This window comes from Vicugna pacos, chromosome 18 (genome assembly GCF_048564905.1).
Source record: "Vicugna pacos chromosome 18, VicPac4, whole genome shotgun sequence".
Lineage (NCBI taxonomy): Eukaryota > Metazoa > Chordata > Mammalia > Artiodactyla > Camelidae > Vicugna > Vicugna pacos.
Genome location: NC_133004.1, coordinates 30,054,654 through 30,078,303, shown reverse-complemented (window position 1 = coordinate 30,078,303; position 23,650 = coordinate 30,054,654). Strand labels below are relative to the sequence as shown.

Here is a 23,650-nt window from a genome sequence, read left to right as displayed (position 1 = left end):
AATTGTACACACTTACCAAGTTACAATATATGCATATTCAAAGACATTAAATATTAAAATAAATCTCCACTAAAGTTAAAACATTAAGTCAAATGTTTTAAATAATCCAGTAAGAGTAATTTTCTTTTTTAATCTATGTTTAAACTGCTTAATGTAAATAATTAGTTTATACATATACTACCTTCTTTTGAGCAGCTTCCTTCTTTTTCTTGTCGTCTTTTTTCTTTTTCTTTTCTTCCATCAACTGTTCTTCTTCTTGCACTAAATCCCTGAACCACACAGTTGCAATTAACTTTCCCAAAATGTATTAAGAAATAAAAATAATGTTGCATACAGATTCATTTTTACTCTTATTAGAAAGTAAAGACATGGCAAATTATTCTTTTATCATTTTTTCATTGAAATAAAACATAACTTTCAACCTCAATCTAACTATATAGCCACTATATAGTATTTTTCTTTAGTAAGTCACAATCAGTGGAGCTTTTTATTTTAATGTTATATCAAGGAAGGCAACCTAAAGTTAGCAAATTTTACACTGGGACATAAGCAACTCCCTCCAATTCTAGAATGTAAACATCATCTCATGAGCAGTCACCTTGCTTCTGGCCCCAATTATCAATTAGTGGCTAATGGCAATGCCTGGATCGTCTCCCACAGTCCTCTCCTGCCCAGGTACCTGGGGGTATCTTCAGCCTTCCTTCCTCTAAAAAGCTTTGTAACTATTTTTAGAAAACAACTTACTCATAAATAGATGACTTGTATTTTAGCATCACAATAATTTCATATTCTGTAAACATTCCAAACTATTCTATCAATGCTTAGGAAACAACCCATAATGCACTCATTATGTAAGTTTGTTTCAATTCTTAAAATCAGAAATGCTCCAAGTTGCCCAAAGAACCCCTGGCTCAGGATTTCAAAATGATTGTACAAATGTGTTTGCCTCCTCCTTTCTACTCTACCTCACTGAAATGACAGAGGAAAAGATACCAAATCCATTCAGAGCTGATGAATAAACAAGAGCAAAGGAAGATATAAACATAAGAGAAATCTTAAATGTCTGTATGTGCCATCCTCTGGTGGAGCTCCAGAGAGGCTCCACGATCATGGCCAACTGAACAGAGATGAGCACGGAGCAAAGACTGTGTAAGGAATAGAAAGGCCACACCTACTCAAGTCCTCCCATCCCTATGCCGACCTGGCCACAAGTAGCCAATGCATTTAAATCCAGCCTAAAAACAAAGAAACATTCTGAAATGAAACTTGCCAAACAAAACCCTTCATACACACAGAGCTCCACATGAGCACCCCCACCCTCACCTCTTCAAGGTAGGGGGCTACTCGGTAATGAAATCTATGCAAAGTTGGGAGAAACTTAACTCAAGTTACATACATTAATTACCCTAGAGTTTAGAACCTAAACCTTCATTCACTACAACAGACAACCAAAAATCATGAGATACTTAAAATCAACACACAAAGAAAAAGTACCTAATTCTGCCCTGAGGAAGCATTCCAGAGGGGACATGATGAATATCAGGCAGAAAAGGAGAGGTTCAAGGGACATGAACTAGACATTTGGGAAACGGTAAATAATTTATAAAGGCTGAGTGCATGCATACAGCAGAGGGGATGCAGTAGAAGATAAAATGAGAAACACAGACAAATACCTTAGAAACTAGAGGTGGGTACTGTGGGTGCACTGTAATGAGATTACACAAAACTTAAGTTAGCTTTGCTGATGGAAGAAACTGAGAGGAGATGCAGGAAGACGGTGAAAAACAAAATGAGTGACATTATGTATAACTGATAACTTAGTAAAGTTAAGTATATGACTGGTAAAATCAGAAGATGGAAGAAGAGGATGGTAACTTGCTGCATTCCACTGCCATTTTGTTCTGTAGCTCTGTCATGTGGCTAAGAGAGTCGCAAAGCACATTCAGGCCAACTGTAACCATGACTCACTAGCATTCTGTGTGAGGGAGGTAATGAGAGTGAGCAAGCTCACTCACTATAATCCTTGGAAGCCAAGGATCAAGAAAGCCGCAGCATGAAAGTAAAATTAGTAAACAAAGGCAATTAAGTTACACCATTGTAATGTTACTCAACAAAAGCTGATTTCTAGTTCTAAATACTTCAATCTTCTTCAGCCTCAGTTTCTTCATTAAACTGAGGCTAAATTACTGTATGCACCTACTCTATAACATTTTTATAAGGTTTAAATAAGGAGTGCTTCCTTAACCTATTTAAGTACACAAACATCTAGTCAGGAATCCTCTCCCAATTCTCAGTGACACCCCAAAGACTGTACTCTGCTTTTGTCAAGACATTCAGAATCACTTATCATACAGAAACACCAAATCTTCAGCATCTGTTCTTTGTGTCTGCCTGTGAATTACGGACAAGTCCTTTTTAAATCTTGTTCTCTGTCCCTCTAATTTTACTCTATAGGATGTTTCTTTACTATTTACCTGGAATTTCTCCTCCCTTCTCAAACTTCATTTTGAAGGCTTTTTGATGACATTAGCAAGTGTTTTCCTGTCCAAAAATAGTCTTGCAGTACTTAAAAGATGTACCGCATTTCCTCAAGGAAATATTATAGTATCAGTCAATACCAGAAGCACAGAAGAAAAAACACTGTTATCACAGAGGACTAACCACACTTTTCCCACATCTCCTTCAGAAAGCCAACTGGAAAAAATATATATAAATATACCACCTGTGCTAAAACACTTCACTTGCAGAATTTAAATGCTGGTGGAGATCTGTTTAAGATATTTAATTCTATAATTCACCATATCTATCAAAAGGAGTATGGGTTGATTAGATTTAATAGGTCTAAGTGGTCCATCATATTTGCTACATGCTCCACAAAGACAGCATTCCAGCAATTACATTCAGTAATCATTGATCCCCTGAAAGTTAGTAGGATACCTCAAATACGCAAGTTCTGGACCTAGAATGAGAACAAATCTCTGTGTGATTAAAATGTTACAGTGACAGGGGGAAGGTTTAGCTCAGCGGTAGAGTATGTGCTTAGCATGCACCAGGTCCTGGGTTCAATCTCCAGTATCTCCATTAAAATAAAAATTAAATAAACTAATATAACCTCTTCCCCTAAAAAAAAAATGTTTAAAGAAAATGTTACAGTGACTATGCTGGGCACTTGGTGTACATTTATGTATAGTTTCCCATTTGTCACTTTTTAAAAAATGATAGGTACAAATAATTCCCTTCTGTAGATGAAGAAACTGAAGCTAAGAAAGGTTAAATGACTTGTCCAAGGTCATATGGCTAGTTCAGGGTGGAGACAGGATTCAAATCTAGGTTCTCAAAGTCATGGTCTTCCCCTTCCCCTATACCATGGTATCTCCCCTCCCAAAGTAAAGTACTAGCTCTCTTTTCAGGAGCCACAGAAAATAAATCCTTTTCCTTTGGATAGGTTAAGTGACAGATCTTCTCACTTAATATTTTTCCTCCAGACTGTGTGCCTCCTTTTCTTATTTCTTTCTACCTTTTACAAGAACACTTAACAGAATGTATTGCAGGAAACACAAAGTATTAGAGTTCCAAGAATCATGAATGTGTTATCAGGAGGAAGAACAGCAAAAGAATCAAAGAAAAAAACTGAACAGCAACTGGTTTTAACAAGAGGGACCAGGCATTATTGATATTTAAGACAGCAATTTCAGTGCTTTTATTTTGTGAATGTTTGTGGGATGGTGATGTGAAAGAAACAACTAGACTACAACTACATAATAACTGTTAAGGTCTCATATTTGAGGAGTTCAACAGTGTTTTGTTTTGTTGTTTAAGAGAGAAATAGGAAGGTAGCTAAAACACTATCAGAAGTAAGGGGAAAAAACTCATGAAAAATGCATGATGCATGACAGACTGCACAGCATGCTATCATTTGTGTAAACAGCAAGGGAGAGGATATGTATTTATATTTGCCTGTGTGTGTGTAAAATGACTCTAAAAGAACACTTAAGAAACTAATAGTAATTGTGAAGGAGGAGGCAGGAGGAACTATGCATGTGGGGGACAAGAGGAAGGAAGATCTCACTGTATAAACTTTTTCAGATAGCATTTTAATTTCTGAGCCATGGGAATAAGCGTTCAAAAATTAAATATTAAAAAATTTCAAGTATTAATATCAAATGAGTAAGCTTTAATATTCAAAAAATAAAAGGCTATTCTCCATTTCTGGTCTGCTGGAAGATTTGGGGTCATGAATGCATGCTATATTTTGTCAGATTTCTTTTCTGTAGCTATGGAAATAATTACAGAATTTTTGTGATTTGATTGCTGGTATGATTAATTGTATCAATGGATTTCCTAGTATTGAGGCAAACTTGCATTTGCTAGTATGAACCCAAACCAATTATATTATTTAAAAAAAATAAATTGCTGGGTTTTCTTTCTAATAAAGGCAAAAAACTATAATGCTATGCTATTTTCTTATACTAACTTCACTGGCAAAAATGTTCAAGAATAATAATATCCAGTGCTGGCGACAATGAAAGTTAGGAGGTTTTCTCTTATATTATACCTCGTGGAAAACTACTATAACCTTTTGGACAGTGTTATGGTAATAGTTTTAATTAAAGTTATACAAAGTCTAATCAGCCACCTAACTCTTCAGAATGTATCTTACAGTAATAAAGCACTAGTACACAAGGTCATAAGCATATGAAAGTTTGCTGAAAGCTTCACAAGGCCTGAAAAGCAGAAAAACTAAAATGTCCATCAGTAAAGAAATGGCTATATAGTAGCATAGCATATCATACTGAAAAGAAGGTGATCTGTTTATTGATTTGATGAAACGTCCCTAACACGCTGTTAAATGAAAAAAAGCAATTTACAGATGGGTGAACGTTATTAACCCATATTTTTAAGTTGTCTGTATATGTTTCTATAACTTTACACGAATTTCAGGAAATTCATGAGGAAATGCTCTCCTGAACTAGGAACATTAGAGTAACCTCACAACTGAACTAAGTATTTAGGGAAACTGTTAAATTTTTAAAAAGTATATCACTATTTTAAATGTTATGCATTATTTTTGTAAATTAGTACAAAAATTTTTTTTTAAAAAAACACCATATCTAGGATTTGCTTTTACTACTCCAGGCCCCACCCTATTCTCTCAAAAAAGTAAAAGAGAAAAATGAAACAAGATTGATAAAATGTTGGCAAATGCTGAAACCAGGTAAAGGGTACACAAAGATTCTTCATTGCTTTATTTTTGTGTATATTTAAAATTTTCCATAATAAAAGAAAAATAAAAATCACAAGCCTCTACATCAACGATTAAAGGCAATAAAGAGGCAGATTAGAGACAGACGAAGAAGCAGATGAGTGTAAGAACCAAGAGTCTTGGGAAAAGGAAGAGGATGGGTGAGGGAAGTGTCCAGAACAGCAGCAGGACAGACCTGGGATTTAGAAAGCCCTCCCTGGACCTGCTCTTCCTGATGTTTGACAGTCAGTCTTCCCTACAGTCCCAACATGAATATCATTAAAAACAATCACTTCCAAAGGATACTCCCATAAACTGCTGTCGGAAATAAGGACTAGTAAGGATCTCTGGTGAGCAATTCGAAAGTACCTATTAATATTAAAATTTTAAATGTCACTATGTTATGACCCATCAATTATAATCTAAGCCTCTAGAAAAGCAAATGTACAAAAATAGATAATAGCCTTAAAAGCCAATCGGCAGGGAAAAACTGAACAAATCATAATGCAGTCATACCATGGAATACTACACATTAGTTAAAAAAAAAAGCAGGGGGTGGGGAGGGATTGTAGAATTCCACGATGTGCAGGAAAGAGTTAACACAGCAGGTCTGAGACCGATCCTAGGAAAAAGCACTGCAAGGTTGGCCCTTGGCTGGAGTCAGGAAGGTTCTACAAATCCCTAACTGATAACACGGGTAAACTTAGTACAAACAATACAGTTCTGCTGAAAACCTACTTTCCTTCTTGCAGTCCGGAATTCTGGTACACTTAGGCAGCAGGTACCTACATTATCAGTGCTGAACAAAAAACCCTGAATTTCTAATGGGCTCTCCTGGTAGATATTTTATACATGTTGTCGTAATTTGATGCTAGAGAAGTTAAGCACATCCGTGTGACACCACAAGGAGAGAAACCTTGGAACCTTGCCCCTAGTTTCCTCCAGATTTTGTCCCACATGCCTTTTCCCTTTACTGATTTTGCTTTGTATACTTTCACTGTAATAAATCATAGCCATGAGTATGACTATGTGCTGAATCCTGCAAGTCTTTCTAGTGAATCAAATCTGAGGGTGGTCTTTGGGACCACCAACAAACATGGGTTTACAGACAAAGATCTCTAGGACACACTGCTAAGTCAAAAAAAGGTCAAGGTCCAGACAGTATATCACTTGCTAGGAAAACAAAAAGAAAATCCCATTAAAAAGTACGCACTTTCCATAGTATAGTAGGGAAGCAGAGGGAAGCAGACTCTCAAGGTATTGGGATGAGCTGCCTCTCTGCATCCAAAACTATTTAATAATAAACTACACAATGTTTAATCAATAAACCACTAAGAATGTCCTTTGGAATTCTTGTAAGTCAAGCAGTTTGCTGTGCACTAGGAGAACCCAAACAGAAAACAGTTTTAAACTACCATTTTGTAGGAACAAAACTGAACACACTTGAAATAAAGAAACAAGCAATCACTTGGTAGAGGCTGTAAGCAAGTTTAGTAAATAAGACATGCATATGAGCTGTTACAGCTGAAGGCTTCACAGAGCAGTTAAGTTGTTGATCTCGGTCTTAAAGAAGAGGCAGGATTTCTACAGACAGAGAAGTGGGCCTTTTCCCACAAGGGAACACAGAAGGGTATGGACACCAGCAAAGCAGAGACTTAGCGTGGCAATGTCAGGGGCCAGTATTGATTGGGATAGAAAAAAGGAGGAAAAGCGTTGTGTAAAAGTAGGAAATAAATCTGCTGCACACAGTGAGAAGACCGTTGCAGTAATCCAGGTAAAAGTTCAAGGTCCTGAACCATGATGGTGGCAAAAGGAAATGAAAAGCAAAGAATCAATCCAAGACAGTCATAAGAAATTGGGATAGTTGACAATATTAGTTAAGAATGACAAAAGAGACCCAGGTTAATGACAACTCCAGATTTCAGAAAGCAAAAAATTTAAAACGACAGCTCTACAGTCAAAATTGGTAATAATGGGACAGAGAAAATAGGGGGGCAAATTTCCAGAGGGCCCAACTAGCCTATCAGTCACAGCTTACCGTAAGCCAGCTCATCGTCACACAGAAGCCAGCTGTATGTTACACGCTAGTTATGAAAATAGTTTCACATCTTCTGCCAAAAAATGTTGTTCACCTACTTTTCCCCTTACACTTTATTCTATTCTCTCCCAGCCTTCCCACTTCTCCTTTTTCTATCTGCTTGCCAGCCTCTTCTTTTTCCCTCCTTGTCCTCCTACACCTAAATTAATCACCAAAGCCAGTCTGGCACTACACAACAGGAAGTCACTGGTAAACTTCAAAACCATAATTTCACCAGATAATAGAGATGGAAACCCAACTGCTGCAAAACTACGTTAAGAGTGATCAGAGTTTCAAAAATTTTGGCCATGATATGAAGAAAACAGGATAAAAATGAAGTGTTTTCGTTTGTTTTTTTGACTAAGGAAGACTAGTACTTGTTTGGAAGTCCTTTTCTAAAAAGGGTAAGGAATAAAGGTATCAGAGAAGGTGATGACAGATAGGGTATCACAAGAAGGGCCAGTTTATAGTCACAGGTAGTTTACATCTGCAAATACTCAAGTACTTACATAAAATTGATACACCCATAAAACTGAATGCTATGCCGCTGTAAAACAGATAAAGAAGGTTTCTGGTATGAAAGGATCTGGAAGGTGTATAGTTAATTGGGGAAAAAAAAACTAAGGTTAAAAAGGGTTGAGATAAGAACACATATCCTCATATGCTTGTATTTGCATAAATTCTGGACGCACACACACAGGTTAACAAAAATACCTACTTGTGACAGGAATATGTAGAGAAAAAGAGGACAAAAGACAGGATGGCAGCAATATTATATATTTCCAGATAGCATTTGACTTTGAACCATAAAGCACAGGCAGAAAGCTTTGTTTTGAGGCACAGGTGGTAGCGAAGTCACCATATCTTCCTCTTAAGAGGAGAAAATAGGATATGATGAAGTAGCAGTGAAGATCCAGATGATACATAATCTGGATTTCTTCAAAAAGAGGCTGAGTTTGAAGAAGGCCTCTACTAGCCTCATAATCTGAGCAATAAAATAATGCTAGTAAAGGATTACAACCCACTGAATAAAAAAGGAATCCATGAGTCCCTACTGATATGAACAAACGAATGAACGGATGAATTAATAGGGTAAAGATGCAGATCGTACAGTAGAATGTCAACTAATGCAGCAAGAATAATGGACTTAGAAAATCACTATTTGGCAATGCATTGATTCAGGCAAGAATCTCAATGAGAAATAAGATGTTTACATAGTCTCAAAGTTCTTCCAACAATAGCATTATTAATTACAAAGGGGAAAATACTAACTTTACAGTGGTGAAACCCAACATATATCACATCTTAACCAAGTAGTTGAAGTTACCATCACCAATAATGGGACAAATGGACATCGTGCTCCTCTTGACATGATGCACTAAGCAGAACACATCAGTCCTGTGCTAATCCTGCCAAAAGTGCACAACATGAATCTAATCAAGACAAACACAGAGGGACATCTGACCAAATAACCAGCCTGTACTCTTTTAAAAATATCAAGGTCTTCAACAACAAAGAAAGACTGAGAAACTGTTCCAGAACACAGGTGGTTAAGCAAATATGAAAACCCAATGTATTCCTACATTAAATCCTAGGCCAGAAAAAAAAAAGGGTTTTTTCTGATTTGCTCTAAAAGGTATTATTGAGACAATCGGCAAAATTTGAGTAAGGTTTGTAGATTTGCTATTAAGATTCTACTGATAGTACTTTTCTAATTTTAATAATGGCACTGTACTAAGAAAATGTCTTTGACCTTAGGAAATAAATATTTAAGTTTTTAGGGGTAAAAGGATATCACATCTCTAAGCTACTCTCAAATAGTCCAGGGCAGGGGGGGGGACCAATATGCTTTTTTTTTTAACATTTTTTATTGATTTATAATCATTTTACAACGTTGTGTCAAATTCCAGTGTTCAGCACAATTTTTCAGTCATACATGGACATATACACACTCACTGTCACATTTTCTTCTCTGTGAGCTACCATAACGTTTTGTGTATATTTCCCTGTGCTATACAGTATAATCTTATTTAGCTATTCTACAATTTTGAAATCCCAGTCTATCCCTTCCCACCCTCCGCCCCCCTGGCAACCACAAGTCTGTATTCTCTGTCTATGAGTCTATTTCTGTCATGTATTTATGCTTTGTTTTTGTTTGTTTGTCCAATATGCTTGTAGAAAGAAAATGAGAAAGTAAATGTGGTTAAATGTCAATATTCAAGGAATACAGATGAAGGATATTCAGGAATCTTTTGCTCTGTTCTTAAAAAATTTCTCTAGGACTGAAATTATTTTAAAATAAAAAGCTCAGGTTGAGGACAGTTGGTGAGATTAGAATTTTAAGAGAACGGATACCCCTTCCCATAATAACAGAAGCAATGCATAGCTTACAAGGTACTCTGAGATGTTACCTATTTTGAGCCCACAACACCAAAACACAGAAATGATGTTTTTCCCATATGACACTTAAAGAAACCAAGGACTGGAAAGTCTAAGTGACTTGTATAATACAAGGCAATGGTTAAGGCTGACCCAAAATCTGGTTGCTAAACTACCGTCCTGAATCTACTCCTCTTTTTAAGCTTAACTTAATTGCTAGTTCCTTCATGATTCTTTCCAACTCATACAAATCTCACCCTTTACCTTCAATTAAACAATGCTCATTTTCTAATTATTTCTGATGTTAATCTCACTCTTCCAAATAGAACTAATTACTGTTCTGGGGACAAAAATCAGTTCTACTTGTACTCCCCCAGCATTAGGTACTGCAATTAAATACCAATTCCTGCTTTCTTGCTTTTACTAACACTACCCCATCCACCATCAAACACGCACTCTTTCACTCTTTCTTTTACCCACATTCTACTTCTTTAAGGACCAGTTTAAATCCAATCTATTCAAACAAGCATTTCCTGGGCAGCACAGCATGAGTTTAAGAGCTCTGGCTCCAATTCCAAAGAGAAGTGGGCTTAAATCTCAACTCCATTACCTTGTGTAAGCAACTTGTTTAATTTCCCTAAAGCCTCCATCTCCTCGTTTACAAGAGGTCTTAAATTGTACCTCCCTTGTTGGGTTGTTGTGAAGATTAAATTAGGTAATGCAGAGGAAGTGCTTAAGAGATGAACACGAGTGTACACTAAACATGAGCTGCAAGAGGCTAGGTACAAAATGCTGCACTAGCCTAAGGTTAGGAGACAAAGAAGGTTGTAACCAAAGAAAGGAGAGCATACAGTAGAAAACAGAATTAACACACCTCTTAGAATGGCTATCATCAAGAAGACAAAAGGTAAAAAGTGTTGGCAAGGACATAGAGAAAAGGACAGCTGTCAGGAATGGAGAAAATAGTATGGAAATTCCTCAAAAAATGAAAACTACAACAACTAATGACCTAGCAATCCCACTTCTGAGTATATAGCCAAGAGAAATGAGAAATGAAAACAGCATATCAAAAAGATATTTGAACTCCATTGCAGCATTATTCACCATAACCAAGATATAGAAACAATCTAAGTGTCCATGGATGGATGATGGTGTGGTATATGCATACAATGGAATATTATTCAGCCATGAGAAAGAAGAAAATTCTGCAATTTGCAACATGGATCAACTTTGAGAACATTAAGTGAAATAAGTCAAAGAAAGACAAATACTGTATGATATCACTTATAGATGGAATCTAAAACAGCTCAACAATAGAATGGTGGTTATCAGGGGCAGGTTGGGGGGGAGGGGAGTGAGATGCTGTTAAACAGCACAGACTTGCAACTAAAAGAGGAATAAATTTTGTAAACCTAATGTCCAGAATAGTGATTACAGTTAACAATATTGGTATATACGTCAAAGTTGCTAAGAGACTAGATTTTAAATGTTCTCACTGCAAAAAGGAAATGATAATTATGTGACATGACAGCAGCAGTCATACTGGAATACAGCAAACCCCTGAACAATGCAGGGGTTAGGGGCACTGGCCCTATACAGTCAAAAATCTGCATATAACTTTACAGTCAGCCCTCCATAGTCACAGTTCTGCATTAGCGGATTCAACCAACCACAGATCGTGTAGTATTGTGGTATGTATTTAATGGGAAAAAATCCACATATAAAGTGGAACGATACAGTTCAAACCTATGTTGTTCAAGGTCAACTGTATATAAATGTTTCAAACAAGCAAGTTGTACACCTAAAACTTACACAAAGTTAGATGTCAATTAAGTCTCAATAAAACACACACACAAGGGCAATGCACTAACTGCTGGGTGAGGGGGGAGAAGAAAATGAAACTGATTTTATTTGTCAATCATACCTGAAAGTGGAAAAAAATTTTAAAGTGAAAATGGAACCAGATATATAAACACAATTATTATAGTACACTGCAGAATGAGGTAGATGCCAAACCAGCAACTCAAGACCTCAGACTCCAGATTCCAAACCAGACCATCCAAGGTACCAAACATAACACTAGAAGAGACAAAGATAACACCAGAAGACAAAACTGCAGATCAATAACCTTGTGACTATAGACACAAAAATCCTCACAAGAGACTAATAAATCAAGTGTAGCAACATATAAAAAGGATAATATGCTATACTCAAGTGGGATTTATCCCAGGAATGCAAGGTTGGTTTAATACATGAAAGTCACTGTAACATAACATTATTAGAGCAAAAAATAAAACTACATGATCTCAGTAAACACAGAAAAAGCATCTGACAAAGTTCAACATCATTTCATGACAAGACAAAAGCATTCCAACTAGGAACAGAAGAAAATTTCCTTAACCTGATAAAGGCCATCTATAAAAGCCCATAGTTCACATTACACTTAATGCTTAAGACTGAATGCTTTTCATCTAAGATCAGAAACAAGACAAGGATGTCCACTCTTGCCACTCCTATTTAACACTGCATTATAGGTTCTAGCTAGAAAAACATAGGCAAGAAAAACAAATAAAAGGTACCACGACTGGAAAGGAAATTATAAAACTAACTGTTCACAGATGACATGATCTTATATATAAAAAGTCCTAAGGAATACACACAGAGACTATTAGAAATAATAAACAAGTTCAGCATAGCTGCAGGATACAGGATCAACATACAAAAATCAACTGGTTGATGTACCACAACATGGATGAACCTTGAAGATACTATGTAAGTGAAATAAGCCAGTCACAAAAGGACAAAGCCTATGATTCCACTGCATGAGGTACATAGAGCCGTCAAATTAATACAGAAAGAAAGTGGAATGGTGGTTCCAGGGGTGGAGGGGAGGAGAGAATGGCGAGTTATTGTTTAATAGGTACAGAGCTTCAGTTTTGCAAGACGAAAAGAGTTGTGGAGATAGATCGTAGTGACAGTTGTACAACATTGTGGATGTGCTTAATTTCACTGAAATGTACACTCAAAATGGTTAAGATGGTAAACTGAACATACCACAATTTTAAACTTTTGTGCTACAAAGGACAACATCAAGAAAGTGAAAAGGCAACCCACAGAATGGAAGAAAATATTTGTACATCATGTATCTAATAAAGGACTTGTATCTAGAATACATAAAGAACTCTTTCCGCTCAACAATTTAAAAAAAAATTTTTTTAATGGGCATATTATTTGAATAGACATTTCTCCCAATCAAATACACAAGTGACCAATAAGCACACAAAAAGATGCTCAACATTATTAATCATTAGGGAAATGCAAATCGAAACTACAATGAGGTATCACTTCACATCGACTAAGATAACTTAATCAAAAAGAACAGTAACAAGTGTTGCTGAGGATGTGGAGAAAATGGAACACTCATACACTGCTAGTGAAAATGTAAAATGGGTGCAGCTGCTCTGGAAACAGTTTGGTAGTTTCTCAAAAATTTAAACACAGAATTACCATATGCCCAAGCAATACCACTCTAAGGTATATACCCAAGAGAACTGAAAACATTATGTCCACACAAACACGTGTGCACAAATATTCATAGAATCATTATTCATAACAGCCCCCAAATGAAAGCAACCCCAATGCCCATCAATAAATGGATACACAAAATATGGTATAGCTAAATAATGGAGCATTTCTTTTTTTGCCCATAAAAAGAATGAGGTGATACATGCTACAACATGTATGAACCTTGAAAACATGCTAAGTGAAACCAGCAATACAAAAGGCCACATGTTACGTGATTCCACTTATATGACATGTCCAGAATAGGCAAATCCATAGAGACAGAGTATAGATTTGTGATTGCCAGGGGCTGGAGGTGGGGTGAATGGAGAGTGACTGCCAAAGGTATAGGGTTTTTACTGAGGGAGGATATTAAAAAATGCTCTGGAATCAGGTATCTGTGATGACTGAACAACTCTGTAAATATACTAAACCACTGAATCATATACTTTAAAAGGGTGAACTTTATGGTATGTCAATTTTATCTTAATAAATCTGTTATCAAAAAAATTGAAAGAGAAATTGAAAGGAACATCCAGAGAAGGAAGAATTGAGGCTAGAACAAGAGGTAGAAGGGAGGAAGCTAAAAAGACAAGCTGAGCACACACAAGAGTTTGGGCTTAAATTCCAGAGTCACTATGGAGATAGCAGCGGTTTTTAAGAAATAGTGAATGACAGGCTCAGAACTGTGGCTTGAACAGGATTAACTTGCAACAGTGCAGAGAATATACACTGTATATTAGCTCTACCTGCTAGGAGTCTCACTTACGTGCCTCATATTGCCTGGGATTCACAAGTAGAATACTAAATAAAACATATTCCTCTGACAGCCTTTGTGTGGCCAGTTATCAAAAAAGTGAAGTAATACTTAAAAATACACCTAAAAACCAGTGCATATTTCACTCCACACAGCACTATTTCCTGTGTTTTAGGGGGATTCTCCAAAATAAGAAGAAGGGACCAAAGTCAACAAAACACAGACATCAAAATTATAAAAATGTTCAGTATCATTGCAGCAAGCTGCTCAACAAACGCTGGCTGACTCAAAACCACTAGTAAGAGCAAAACAAGTGGTTTAATCTTGTTTGTTATTATACAAAATCCAATCAATCGCTGTTTGCAGAAAATATCTTGTAAGGTTCAAAGTATAAAATTCTTTAACCAAGTTTCAATCTGTTTTGAACATTCCATTTGAAATGGGAAGTCAGCTGAGTCATGATCACATAACATACTACTGTCTAAAAATCAAAACACTTTTCCCTAGATATAAGAAAAGAAACACTAGGATTTCTGCTTCATAGCTAGCTCAGAGTATGCAATTCCCTTAAAAAGTAATACCACATTAACAGGACATTGAAACTATACAGTTGGCCTCCAGTAAGTTCCAAAAAGCAAAACATGAATTTGCCATACATTAGCAACAATCTACATAGCATTTACATTGTATTTATAACTATTTACGTAGTATTTACATTATATCAGGTATAAGTAATCTAGAGATGATTTGAAGTATATGAGAGGAGGGAGGGTACAGCTCAGTGGTAGAGTGCGTGCCTACCATGCACGAGGTCCTGGGTTCAACCCCCAGTACCCCAACCAAAAGTGATAAACAGATAAACCTAATCACCTCCCCCCTCAAAAATTTTAAAAAATAAAAATTAAAAATAAATATTTTAAAAATAAATAAAGTATATGGGAGAATGTACTTAGGTTATATGCAAATACTATGCCATTTTGTATAAGGGACTTGAGCATCCTTGGATTTTGGTATCCTTGGGGGCGGGGAGTTCTGGAATCAATCCCCTTCAGATACTGAGGGACATAATTTCTTCTTTTCTTTCTTTCCTTTTTCTTTCTTTTTTTTTTTTTTTTTTTGAGAGAACCTATGCCTTAGTCTAATGTTATTTTCTCTCTTTTAAATCTTAAAATCTCCCTTTTCTTGAGATTATTCAGCTTCTCTCACATCCTCCCTATAATACAAGGTTTCTTAATCTTTGGGGAGCTCTGAGCCTTTGAAATCTGATAAATGCTAAGGACTATCTTTTTTCCTTTCCTTTTTTTTTTTTTTTTAAAGCACACATTCAATTTCTCAAACTACTTCACACCATCTGTGGTCCCTCTGTGGAATCCAGGATGAGAACCCCTGTTCTGTCAGCACAATGCCACTCTAATTTCAATGGGGCATTCTTTTGAAGAATGTATATCACAAGTCCAGCCCTATGTTTCATTTTCTTAGCAGGATTATCAGTTTATTACTGTGAGAGCCAAAAACAGGCAACTTTTATGTCTAACAATAAAAGAGCTACCTTCAGAATAACACTTCAAAAAAGCTGCAATCATTACAGCTGACCAATTTAAACATGAAGTCTTATAATTATTGTAACCTCAACTATTTAAAATTATACCTCAGTTTCACATTTTTTGGCATATCCTAAAATGAAAGAAACACTGAGTTAGTGTAAAGGTAAAAGTGCTGGGTAAACTTTCAGTTTATTTCCTTCAAAGTGGTGGGGGAGGGAGGTTGAAGTGACGCACTGGGAACACATCACCTATGTGTTATTCCTGCCAAGAAGTTTTAACCTGAACCATATACAGAAACAACCAGACAAATCCAAATTGAAGCCTGCAAGAACAAAAGGTTTGGACTATTCCAAAACGTCAATGTCATGAAAGGGGAATAAATGGATAAGGAACTGCTCCTGATAAAAGGAAATTACAACTAAACTCAACCCTGGATTAAGGAATTGAGAGAAAAGAACAAAGATATTATTAGGACAACTGGGAAAATCTGAACATGGACCAAACAGTACTGTAACAAAGTTAAACTTCCCAGTGTGTGATAATCATGTTATCTGTTATAGAGAATGCGCTTGTTCCTGGGAGATAAATGATGTCTTACTTAGAGATGAAGGGGCATCACAGAACAAATGTGGCAAAATATTAGCAACTGGTAAACCTAGACAGAGATGCAGGTGTTGGTTGCACTATTCTTGCCACTTTACTGAATGTTAGGATGAGTTTTTAAAACCTTTTAAATGGGATGACACTTTCTTGATTTTAAAAGACGTCATAAGTCAGTCCAAGCAGAATAGATACAGCAAATATCTATTTCAGTCTTTCCAATTATGGACAACACTTTTGAGGCTGTCATGAAACACAACTGCAAGGGACTCTAATTTATCGTTGCAGACTTACTTCAGATGCCAAAATTTGCAAGGTTACAGAACGGTACTCTGATTTTTTAATGATGTGTATATTTAAATTTTCCATAGAGGGTTGTTACACATTTAAAAATTAAGCTTAGAGTTTGTGATTCATTTATCCTACCTACTGATATAACACACAGCTGAAAGAAACCTACCAATATGAAACTGCTGGCCTACAAACTTCACGGGGGAAAAAAAAACCAGAAAAGCTTAACAAAATCAGATGATTTTTTTTTTTAAATTCAGATAAAAGTTGATGAATTCCAAGAGCAGGGTCCACCTTACATAGGAAGACCTAACACCCTGATTTACTCCTTCTGTCCCTCAGTCTTTTCTTATTTAGCATGTCCCAGGCAAAAATGTCTCAGATAAAAATGTCCCAGTTCAGATGTTACATTATATGGTACACAGCATACACAACTCTTCTTACATGATGGCATTTCATGCTGGTTTTCAAAAAAAAAAAATCAGTGTAACATGAAGCATGTAACTTCTACTTTAGACAATACACTCAACAATATAGTAAATTAGTAAAATGGCCACAAACTATGTTGGCGTAATTTTTACATTTTCAGAAAGGAGAAACCAAAGTCATCTTTTTTCTATTGTGCAATATAAAATACTGCCTAGCTGGAAGAACCCTATGGTTACAGTCACAAGGCCTGTTTGAACCCCAGCTCTGTCACTTGTTAAAGAATATAACCTTGGCCATGGCTTTCTCACTTGTAAAACGAAGGGATCAGAATACTAGCTGGTATCATGGCCCAGATTTAAGTACTCAGCAATTCTATCACCTTGGACTCCACAATATGGTTTGCTTGTTTGTTTTTTTTAAAACCAGAGAAACTGAGTTAGAACAGATTTTTCTACAACTCTAAACTGTAACTTATCATCTTCTCTTCCCAAACTCTTATTCCTTTTCTCACCAGTACCCTGTTCAGAGGCTGGGTCAATCTCTCACTCACCCAAGATGTGAAGACCCCTGTGAATTCAGAGTCCTCTCACAACTGATCCCAGACTAATTAGCTGCCAAACCCCAGATTCCATGTCTTTAGTATCTCACACTCTCCCCTCTTTTCTACTAACATGTAATTCAGATCTTTACCACCTCTTGCCTAAATAATTAGTTATAGTTTTCTATCCTATCACCATTCTACCTAAAAGCATGTAATAGCTCTCCACAATGTAAGAGTTATGCAAAAAGTCCTCAACCTGCTATTCAAGAAACTACACCTGCCCCCATTCTTCTATGCCAATCCAACTGAACTACTTACTGCTATTTCAAAAGTCCCTGTACTTTCTGGATTTTGTCCCTTTGTTTCTGCTGTTGTTCCTATATTGCCCTTTTCTCTGCCTTTCAAAATTGATTCTATTTTTTAAAGTTTAGTTCCAATGGTGGTCACTCAGATCTAGACATGATAGTTCCCTCTCCTGAATGGCCGGGATACCAACAAAAAGCGACAATTTTAATGGCCATCCGTGAATTAAGCCTACCTCATATGGTCAACTAAATTTACCTACTGTGCCACTTTTAACTGGCACTGGTTACCCGGCACACTGTCTTAAGGGTTTGTTTGTACCTTAGCAGAGGAAAAGGAAAATGGCCATATAATGTCATCACTCATTCAGAGACTAGAGTTTCCAAACCTGGGGGTCTACACAGTGGGAATCTGGAGTTCTACAGTATTAAAAGATATTTAGCACTTACAGATTGAACATTGAAAATCCAAATATTTGGCTATTTTCAGGTAACATGAAAATCTAGAAAAGTGGAGGTGGCTCCCGCCCCTACTTCCCTGGGTAGGGGACATTTGGCAACATCTGAAGACATTTTTTGATTGTCACAAGTGGCAGAGGAGTACTTCTGGGAGATGCTGCTGAACATCCCACAACGCACAGGGCAGACTTCACAATAATAAATTATCTGGTCCAAAATGTCAAGTCTCAACAGCCCAGGCTGAGAAATTCTGATCTAGAAGTGTTGTGTGTATTTGTGGGTTTTACCTCCTCAAAGGTATTTTCAAATTTTTTGAGGTGAAAAATCATGCCTCTAGTGAGGCAACACAATACATTCTGAAGCATAACAGCTCCTCCAATTACCAGTGGTGTGGCCTCCTGTAAGTTAATTAACCTCTCTGTGCCTCAAAGTCTTCATCTGTAAAACAGGAATAATAAAAGTACCTACCTCCCAGAGTGTTACAGGATCAGATGAGTTAATGTCTTCAGAAAAGTGTGCCAGGCAGATAGTAAGCATTCAATAAATTCAGCTACTTCCATTCTTCCCCTCCCTAGTGCCTAGTCTTGCATTTGGAACATAGAAGATGCTCAAGAAATGTTTACTAACCTGAATACAGGATAATGCCGTGACTTCCTGAGGAGTCTGTTCTGGTCTAATAGACCTTAGCAACTAGTTGGCTCAGACCTCTCATTTTATAGATTAGAACAGAGAGGCTAAGTGATTTGCCAAGAGTCAAGGTCATACTGTAAGTGGCAAAGCTGGGATTCAAGCTCTTATACCGCGATTCCAAGTTCTATCCAACTGAAATAGCATATGAAAATTAATACCTGTATTAGACTCCGTTTTTAATTAAGTCCCAGAAAACCTCCATAGGAATCATACTGATATAGTTACCTGACAAAGCAAAAATAGAAGGAGAAATAGACTGACCCTCCAAGTTCTTTTCTGAAATTACACTTTAAAAACACAACCTGTTTTATTTAATGGTTTCATATTTTAATATTCCTTTAATAGAGTATGACAACAAAACTTATTTAAATATCCAACATTTATTTAGTCAGTGACGTCAGGCTTAATTTCCTTAAAATGATCCTGAAATTATTTTGAATAACAGAAAATCTCTTATCTGGTAAACCAATGACGCCCATCCTTCACCAACTGAACAGATTCTTTAACAAGCACTTAAACAAATTCATACCTATAAAACTCAAAAGACTAACAATCTGAAATGATTCTATATGGTGAAAAAATATTCAGATGATTTGAACTGCGGATGTTAATAATCCCAACATAAATCTAAAACAATCACCAAGCACAAACTACATTAAGACCTCTGACAGAGAAATTTTATTTTATTCTTTCCAAGAGAAAGAGATCCCACTGATCAGGTTAATCTAGAAGTTTCTCTGGATATCCCAATATGATGCAAAAGAAAACGGTGAATAATGAGAAAGGAAAAGACCGTACGGCAGAAAATGAATGTGAAAAAGAGTTAAATACAGTGCAATGCCCTAATACTTAAGCAATTACAGCTCAATAAAGCCAAGAATTTCCATAAAGGCGTCGTTTAAAAAACAAAAACTCCCTCTGTGGTAGTGAATTAAGTTACCAGTGCAAAAGCACTCAGGTCCAAAAGGAAAGAGAACCATGCACTGGGAACAGGTTTTTAATTATTTCACCAGCTGATAAAAAAAGAGCACACGCCGAACGTAGATATAAATGTAGCTTCAAAAGAAAACAAAACGCAGTTTATGCTCGGTAAAGTTCAAGGGCAAAACTGTTTCCAGTGCAACAGAATCCGCCTGACTACAATGTGTTGAACAAAAATGCGAACACATAGTATCTTTTTATAAAGGCAACAATTTGAGTTACAAAGTAATAACGGGGAAGCCAAAACAGTTTGACAGCCCGCCATAAGGGCCGCCTCAGTCATGACTCACACAATGCCTGCAACCATTTACAATAGTAATTAATGCACAAGTCCCCTAATTAAATTCTAAAAGGGTGAGAATGCTTTAACTAAGTTTACAAGAATTGCATTTCACTGGGGTTTTCTCCCCCTAAAGAAAGGAACACACGCGTAATTACGCATCTCCCCGCAATCCCTCCATCCAGTATTCCCTCCGGCCTCTTCTCCCGAATGTCGGCTCCCTACATGCGAAAGAAAATGACATGGGGGAACTTCTAAACCTAGCAAGGACGACCCGGGGTGGAAATACACGATTAATGGGGCGAGAGACGGAAAGCTCGCCCATCTTACCTGCTAAGATTCCTTTCTACGTCTTTGGTAGCTTTAGCTTCCAATTCTCTGGAACGGAAAAGAAAGAGAGAAAGAAGAGAGAGAAAGAGAGATGCGCGTGAAAACGGAGCTGCTGCGGCAGAGGCTCGCGCCCGGGCCGGATGGGGGAGGGGAGGGGAGCCCGGGGGGGCTCACAAAGCTGCGGGGCTGCAGCCCGGACTGCGGGCAGGCGGCGCGGACGAGCCGCAGCCCCCGGCCCGGCCCCAGCGGAGCAGCGAGGCCCCTCCAGGCCTCTGGCCCGGCCTCCTCAGCAGCGCAGCCGGCGCCCCCGGCGCCGAGGCCCGAGGTCCCGGAGACGCCCGGCGCTGCTGCCGCTGCCGCTGCCGCCGCTGCCGCCGCCGCCGCCGCCCGCGGTCTCGGGCCCTGCGGCAGCGCCCGAGGCTCCTCCCGCCCGGAGGGAAGCCCCCGCCCCGCTCACCTCATGTGTGTAAAGTGCACGAGCAAGTGGGGCGCGGCGAGTGAGGCTCGCGAGCCTCAAGCCCTCCGCAGCGCCGCGGGGAGAGGCCCGAGCCGCTGCACCAGCGCCATTTTCTACACCGACCCGCTGCCGCCGCCGCCGCCGCCACCGCCGCCGCCGCCGCCGCAGGCCCCAGACCGGAAGTGAATGCCCCGCTCGGCAACCCCTTCCGGGGCCGCCGCGGCCACCGGCCTCAAGATGGAGGCCCTAGCAACTGGACCAGCAGTCGGGGCAGGCCCTTGGCAACCGCTTGGGTGCGGCGCGCGGCCCCCGGCCGGACCTCCCTAGGAAGGGGCAGGTGGTCACAGCCTCCCGGGCGACCCTCACAACGGCTGGGGAGCCGCCGGGCCCTGAGCCTAGCCTTTCTCGCCGCGCCGGTTCGGATCTGACTTGAGTCCCTCCCCTCCTCCTCCTCGTTCTTTGCTGCGACACAAGTTTCCTTCCCTGCTGCCCGGCCCCTCCCCCAACTGAAACACACCAAGAAAAAAAAAAAAAATCGCCTAAACCGCAAAATCTACCCCTGCCGCAGCACGAAGAGCTCGCGCGGCTTTTGAAATCCACCACTTCTAGATTATTTTTGACCTTGGGCCAATTATTGAACCTCTCCGCTTCTCTGTTTCCTCTTCAGGTAAAGAATGTATACCTGAGAATGACTGTGAGGTTGAAAAGCGATTTTTATCCAGCGAATTTTGCAGACCATTTGACTCAGCAATTCCACTTGTGCAAATTTCTGTTCAGAAAATAATCCTGGAGAACTACAAATATGTCACCGTCGTGATATTAAGTCCCTGCATTGATAGTAAAAATTTGTGAACGGCCAAAATGTCCAACGTTACCAGGTGGCTTTAAAACCTGAACTACTGGCATGCGTTAGGATACTGTAAAAATGATGGGGAGGAAAAGTAACGGCATGGGGAAATGGTTACAATAGAGTAAGTGAAAAAGCAAGTTCCAAAGTAGCTCATACGGTAGAAACATGTAGATACTGTAAGATAGGTACATATGTATACATATATATATATCTTACTGTAGACAGTAAGATACATCCGTGTAGGAGTAGATACAACCATGTACGTACATGTAGATACAATAAGATACATATATTCGTGTGTCTATGTGTGTATTCTTTCCATACTCTCAACAACACTTTTTTTTTCTAATCTAAAAATAATTACAGCGCTGTGCTTAAAACCCACTCCTTCTCAAAATCTCACTCTGTGATCATCTCATTTTCCTCTTTCTAAACTACGTCCTTCTGCCAGCTTTAAAACATGTCCAAATCTCTCCCATTAAAAAGAAATAAAGCCCTTGACTGCCTAATTCCTATACTCTCTCAGGGAGATGTGTGATAAATAAGTGAATGAATGAATGAATGAATGAATGAATTCACAGAAAGTCCTAAAGCATATGCACCAAAATATTAACTGGTGATATTATGAGGTTTTTAATTTTCTTCCCTTAATGTGTCTGGCTTTTCTTTCTCATTTTTATACAATAAGCGTGTAAAAAATTATATTTATTTTAAAAATCAGGTTTGTAAAATGTGAAATGTAGGGGGCACCAATAAATGCCAGTGACTTTCCTTTTCTTGTCATCATGAATTCATCACCATGGTCAATTCATATACACACATATTTGGTTTGCTTTTCTTTCATTGCTCTTTCTACTTAAAACATGCAAATTATAGTATTTCCTTAGAGGTTAAAAATATGAGCATGTAGGAATGGCACAAATAATGCTTTCATAACAGGTTTATGAATAATTTTCTACAACAATAGGCAATGAAAACTGATATTTATTAACATTTACACAGCTGTTAAGATTAGCTGATTCTTTTTTTTTTTTAATTAGACTGTTTTAGGTTTGAATAAATCATTGATTCTCAACTGGGGCACTTTTACTTCCCAACCCCAAGGCTAGGACATTTAGCAATTTGTGGTTTCTGATCATCACAATTGGATGCTACAGGTGTCTAGTGGGCAGAGGCCAGGAATTCTGCTAAACATCCTACAAAGCACAGGACGGTCCCTCTCTCCCCAAACATGATAGTATCCAAACCAAAATGCCAATAGCACCCAAGGTTGGGAAACCCTAGAACTCATTCCTAGCTCTAGGGAAGCTGAGAAGATATAATTTCTTGAAGATCTTTTCAGAATGGTTTGACGCATCCCATATGACCCCTCCAGGGCTGCATTATGAAGTAATCGTAATCACTTTTTCATTATCTATCTCTTAAACTTGGTGCCTAGGGGTAGGTCAAAGAAGAATGACAGCAGAAGACCAGCACAGATTCCTTATCAGAAAACTATCAAGGGATCTTCTCTTGTTATTCTTTCTCTCTCTCTCTCTCTCTTTTTTTTAAATAATTAGTCTCCCTGATGAGTATTTCCCATCATCATGCGAACATATTCTAGTAACTTTCACCAAGAAAAAAAAATGCAAACAAAACAAAAAACAACTCCTTGGATACCTCATTCCTCTCTAGCTTCATTTCTCTCTCTCTCTCTTTTTTAATTATAGTTGATGTACAATATTACATAAGTTATGGGTGTACCATATATTGATTCTCAATTTTTCAAGGTTATACTCCATTTATAGTTATTATAAAATATGAGCTTTATTCCTTGTCCTGTTTCATCTCTCTGCTCCCTTTCCCAGGAAAGCTTCTTGAAAAAGTTCTACACCAGCTGC

General features: G+C 38.1%; 1 protein-coding gene and 1 non-coding gene across 7 annotated transcripts in view; one reads left to right on the top strand and one right to left on the bottom strand.

Moving 5' to 3' along the window:
• Nucleotides 1–21,091, bottom strand: part of TNRC6A (trinucleotide repeat containing adaptor 6A) — an 89,262-nt gene extending 68,171 nt beyond the window's left edge. For 4 of the 6 annotated variants that reach the window (XR_012061172.1, XM_072942798.1, XM_072942799.1 and 1 more), the window contains exons 1-3: nt 20,921–21,091; nt 20,464–20,511; nt 182–269 (exon numbers count right to left, since the gene is read on the bottom strand). Coding sequence is in view for 3 of the 6 variants with exons in the window: in XM_072942798.1 (XP_072798899.1) it covers nt 182–269; nt 20,464–20,511; nt 20,921–20,925 (141 nt within the window). In the remaining 3 variants the exon portion in view is untranslated. The remainder of the gene's footprint in view (nt 1–181; nt 270–20,463; nt 20,512–20,920) is intronic. The other 2 variants (XM_072942801.1, XM_072942802.1) reach the window with 1 other exon arrangement.
• Nucleotides 14,784–14,858, top strand: TRNAG-ACC (transfer RNA glycine (anticodon ACC)). Its single transcript has one exon. It is a non-coding gene; the product is annotated as a tRNA-Gly (tRNA).
• Nucleotides 21,092–23,650: the final 2,559 nt, after the last annotated feature.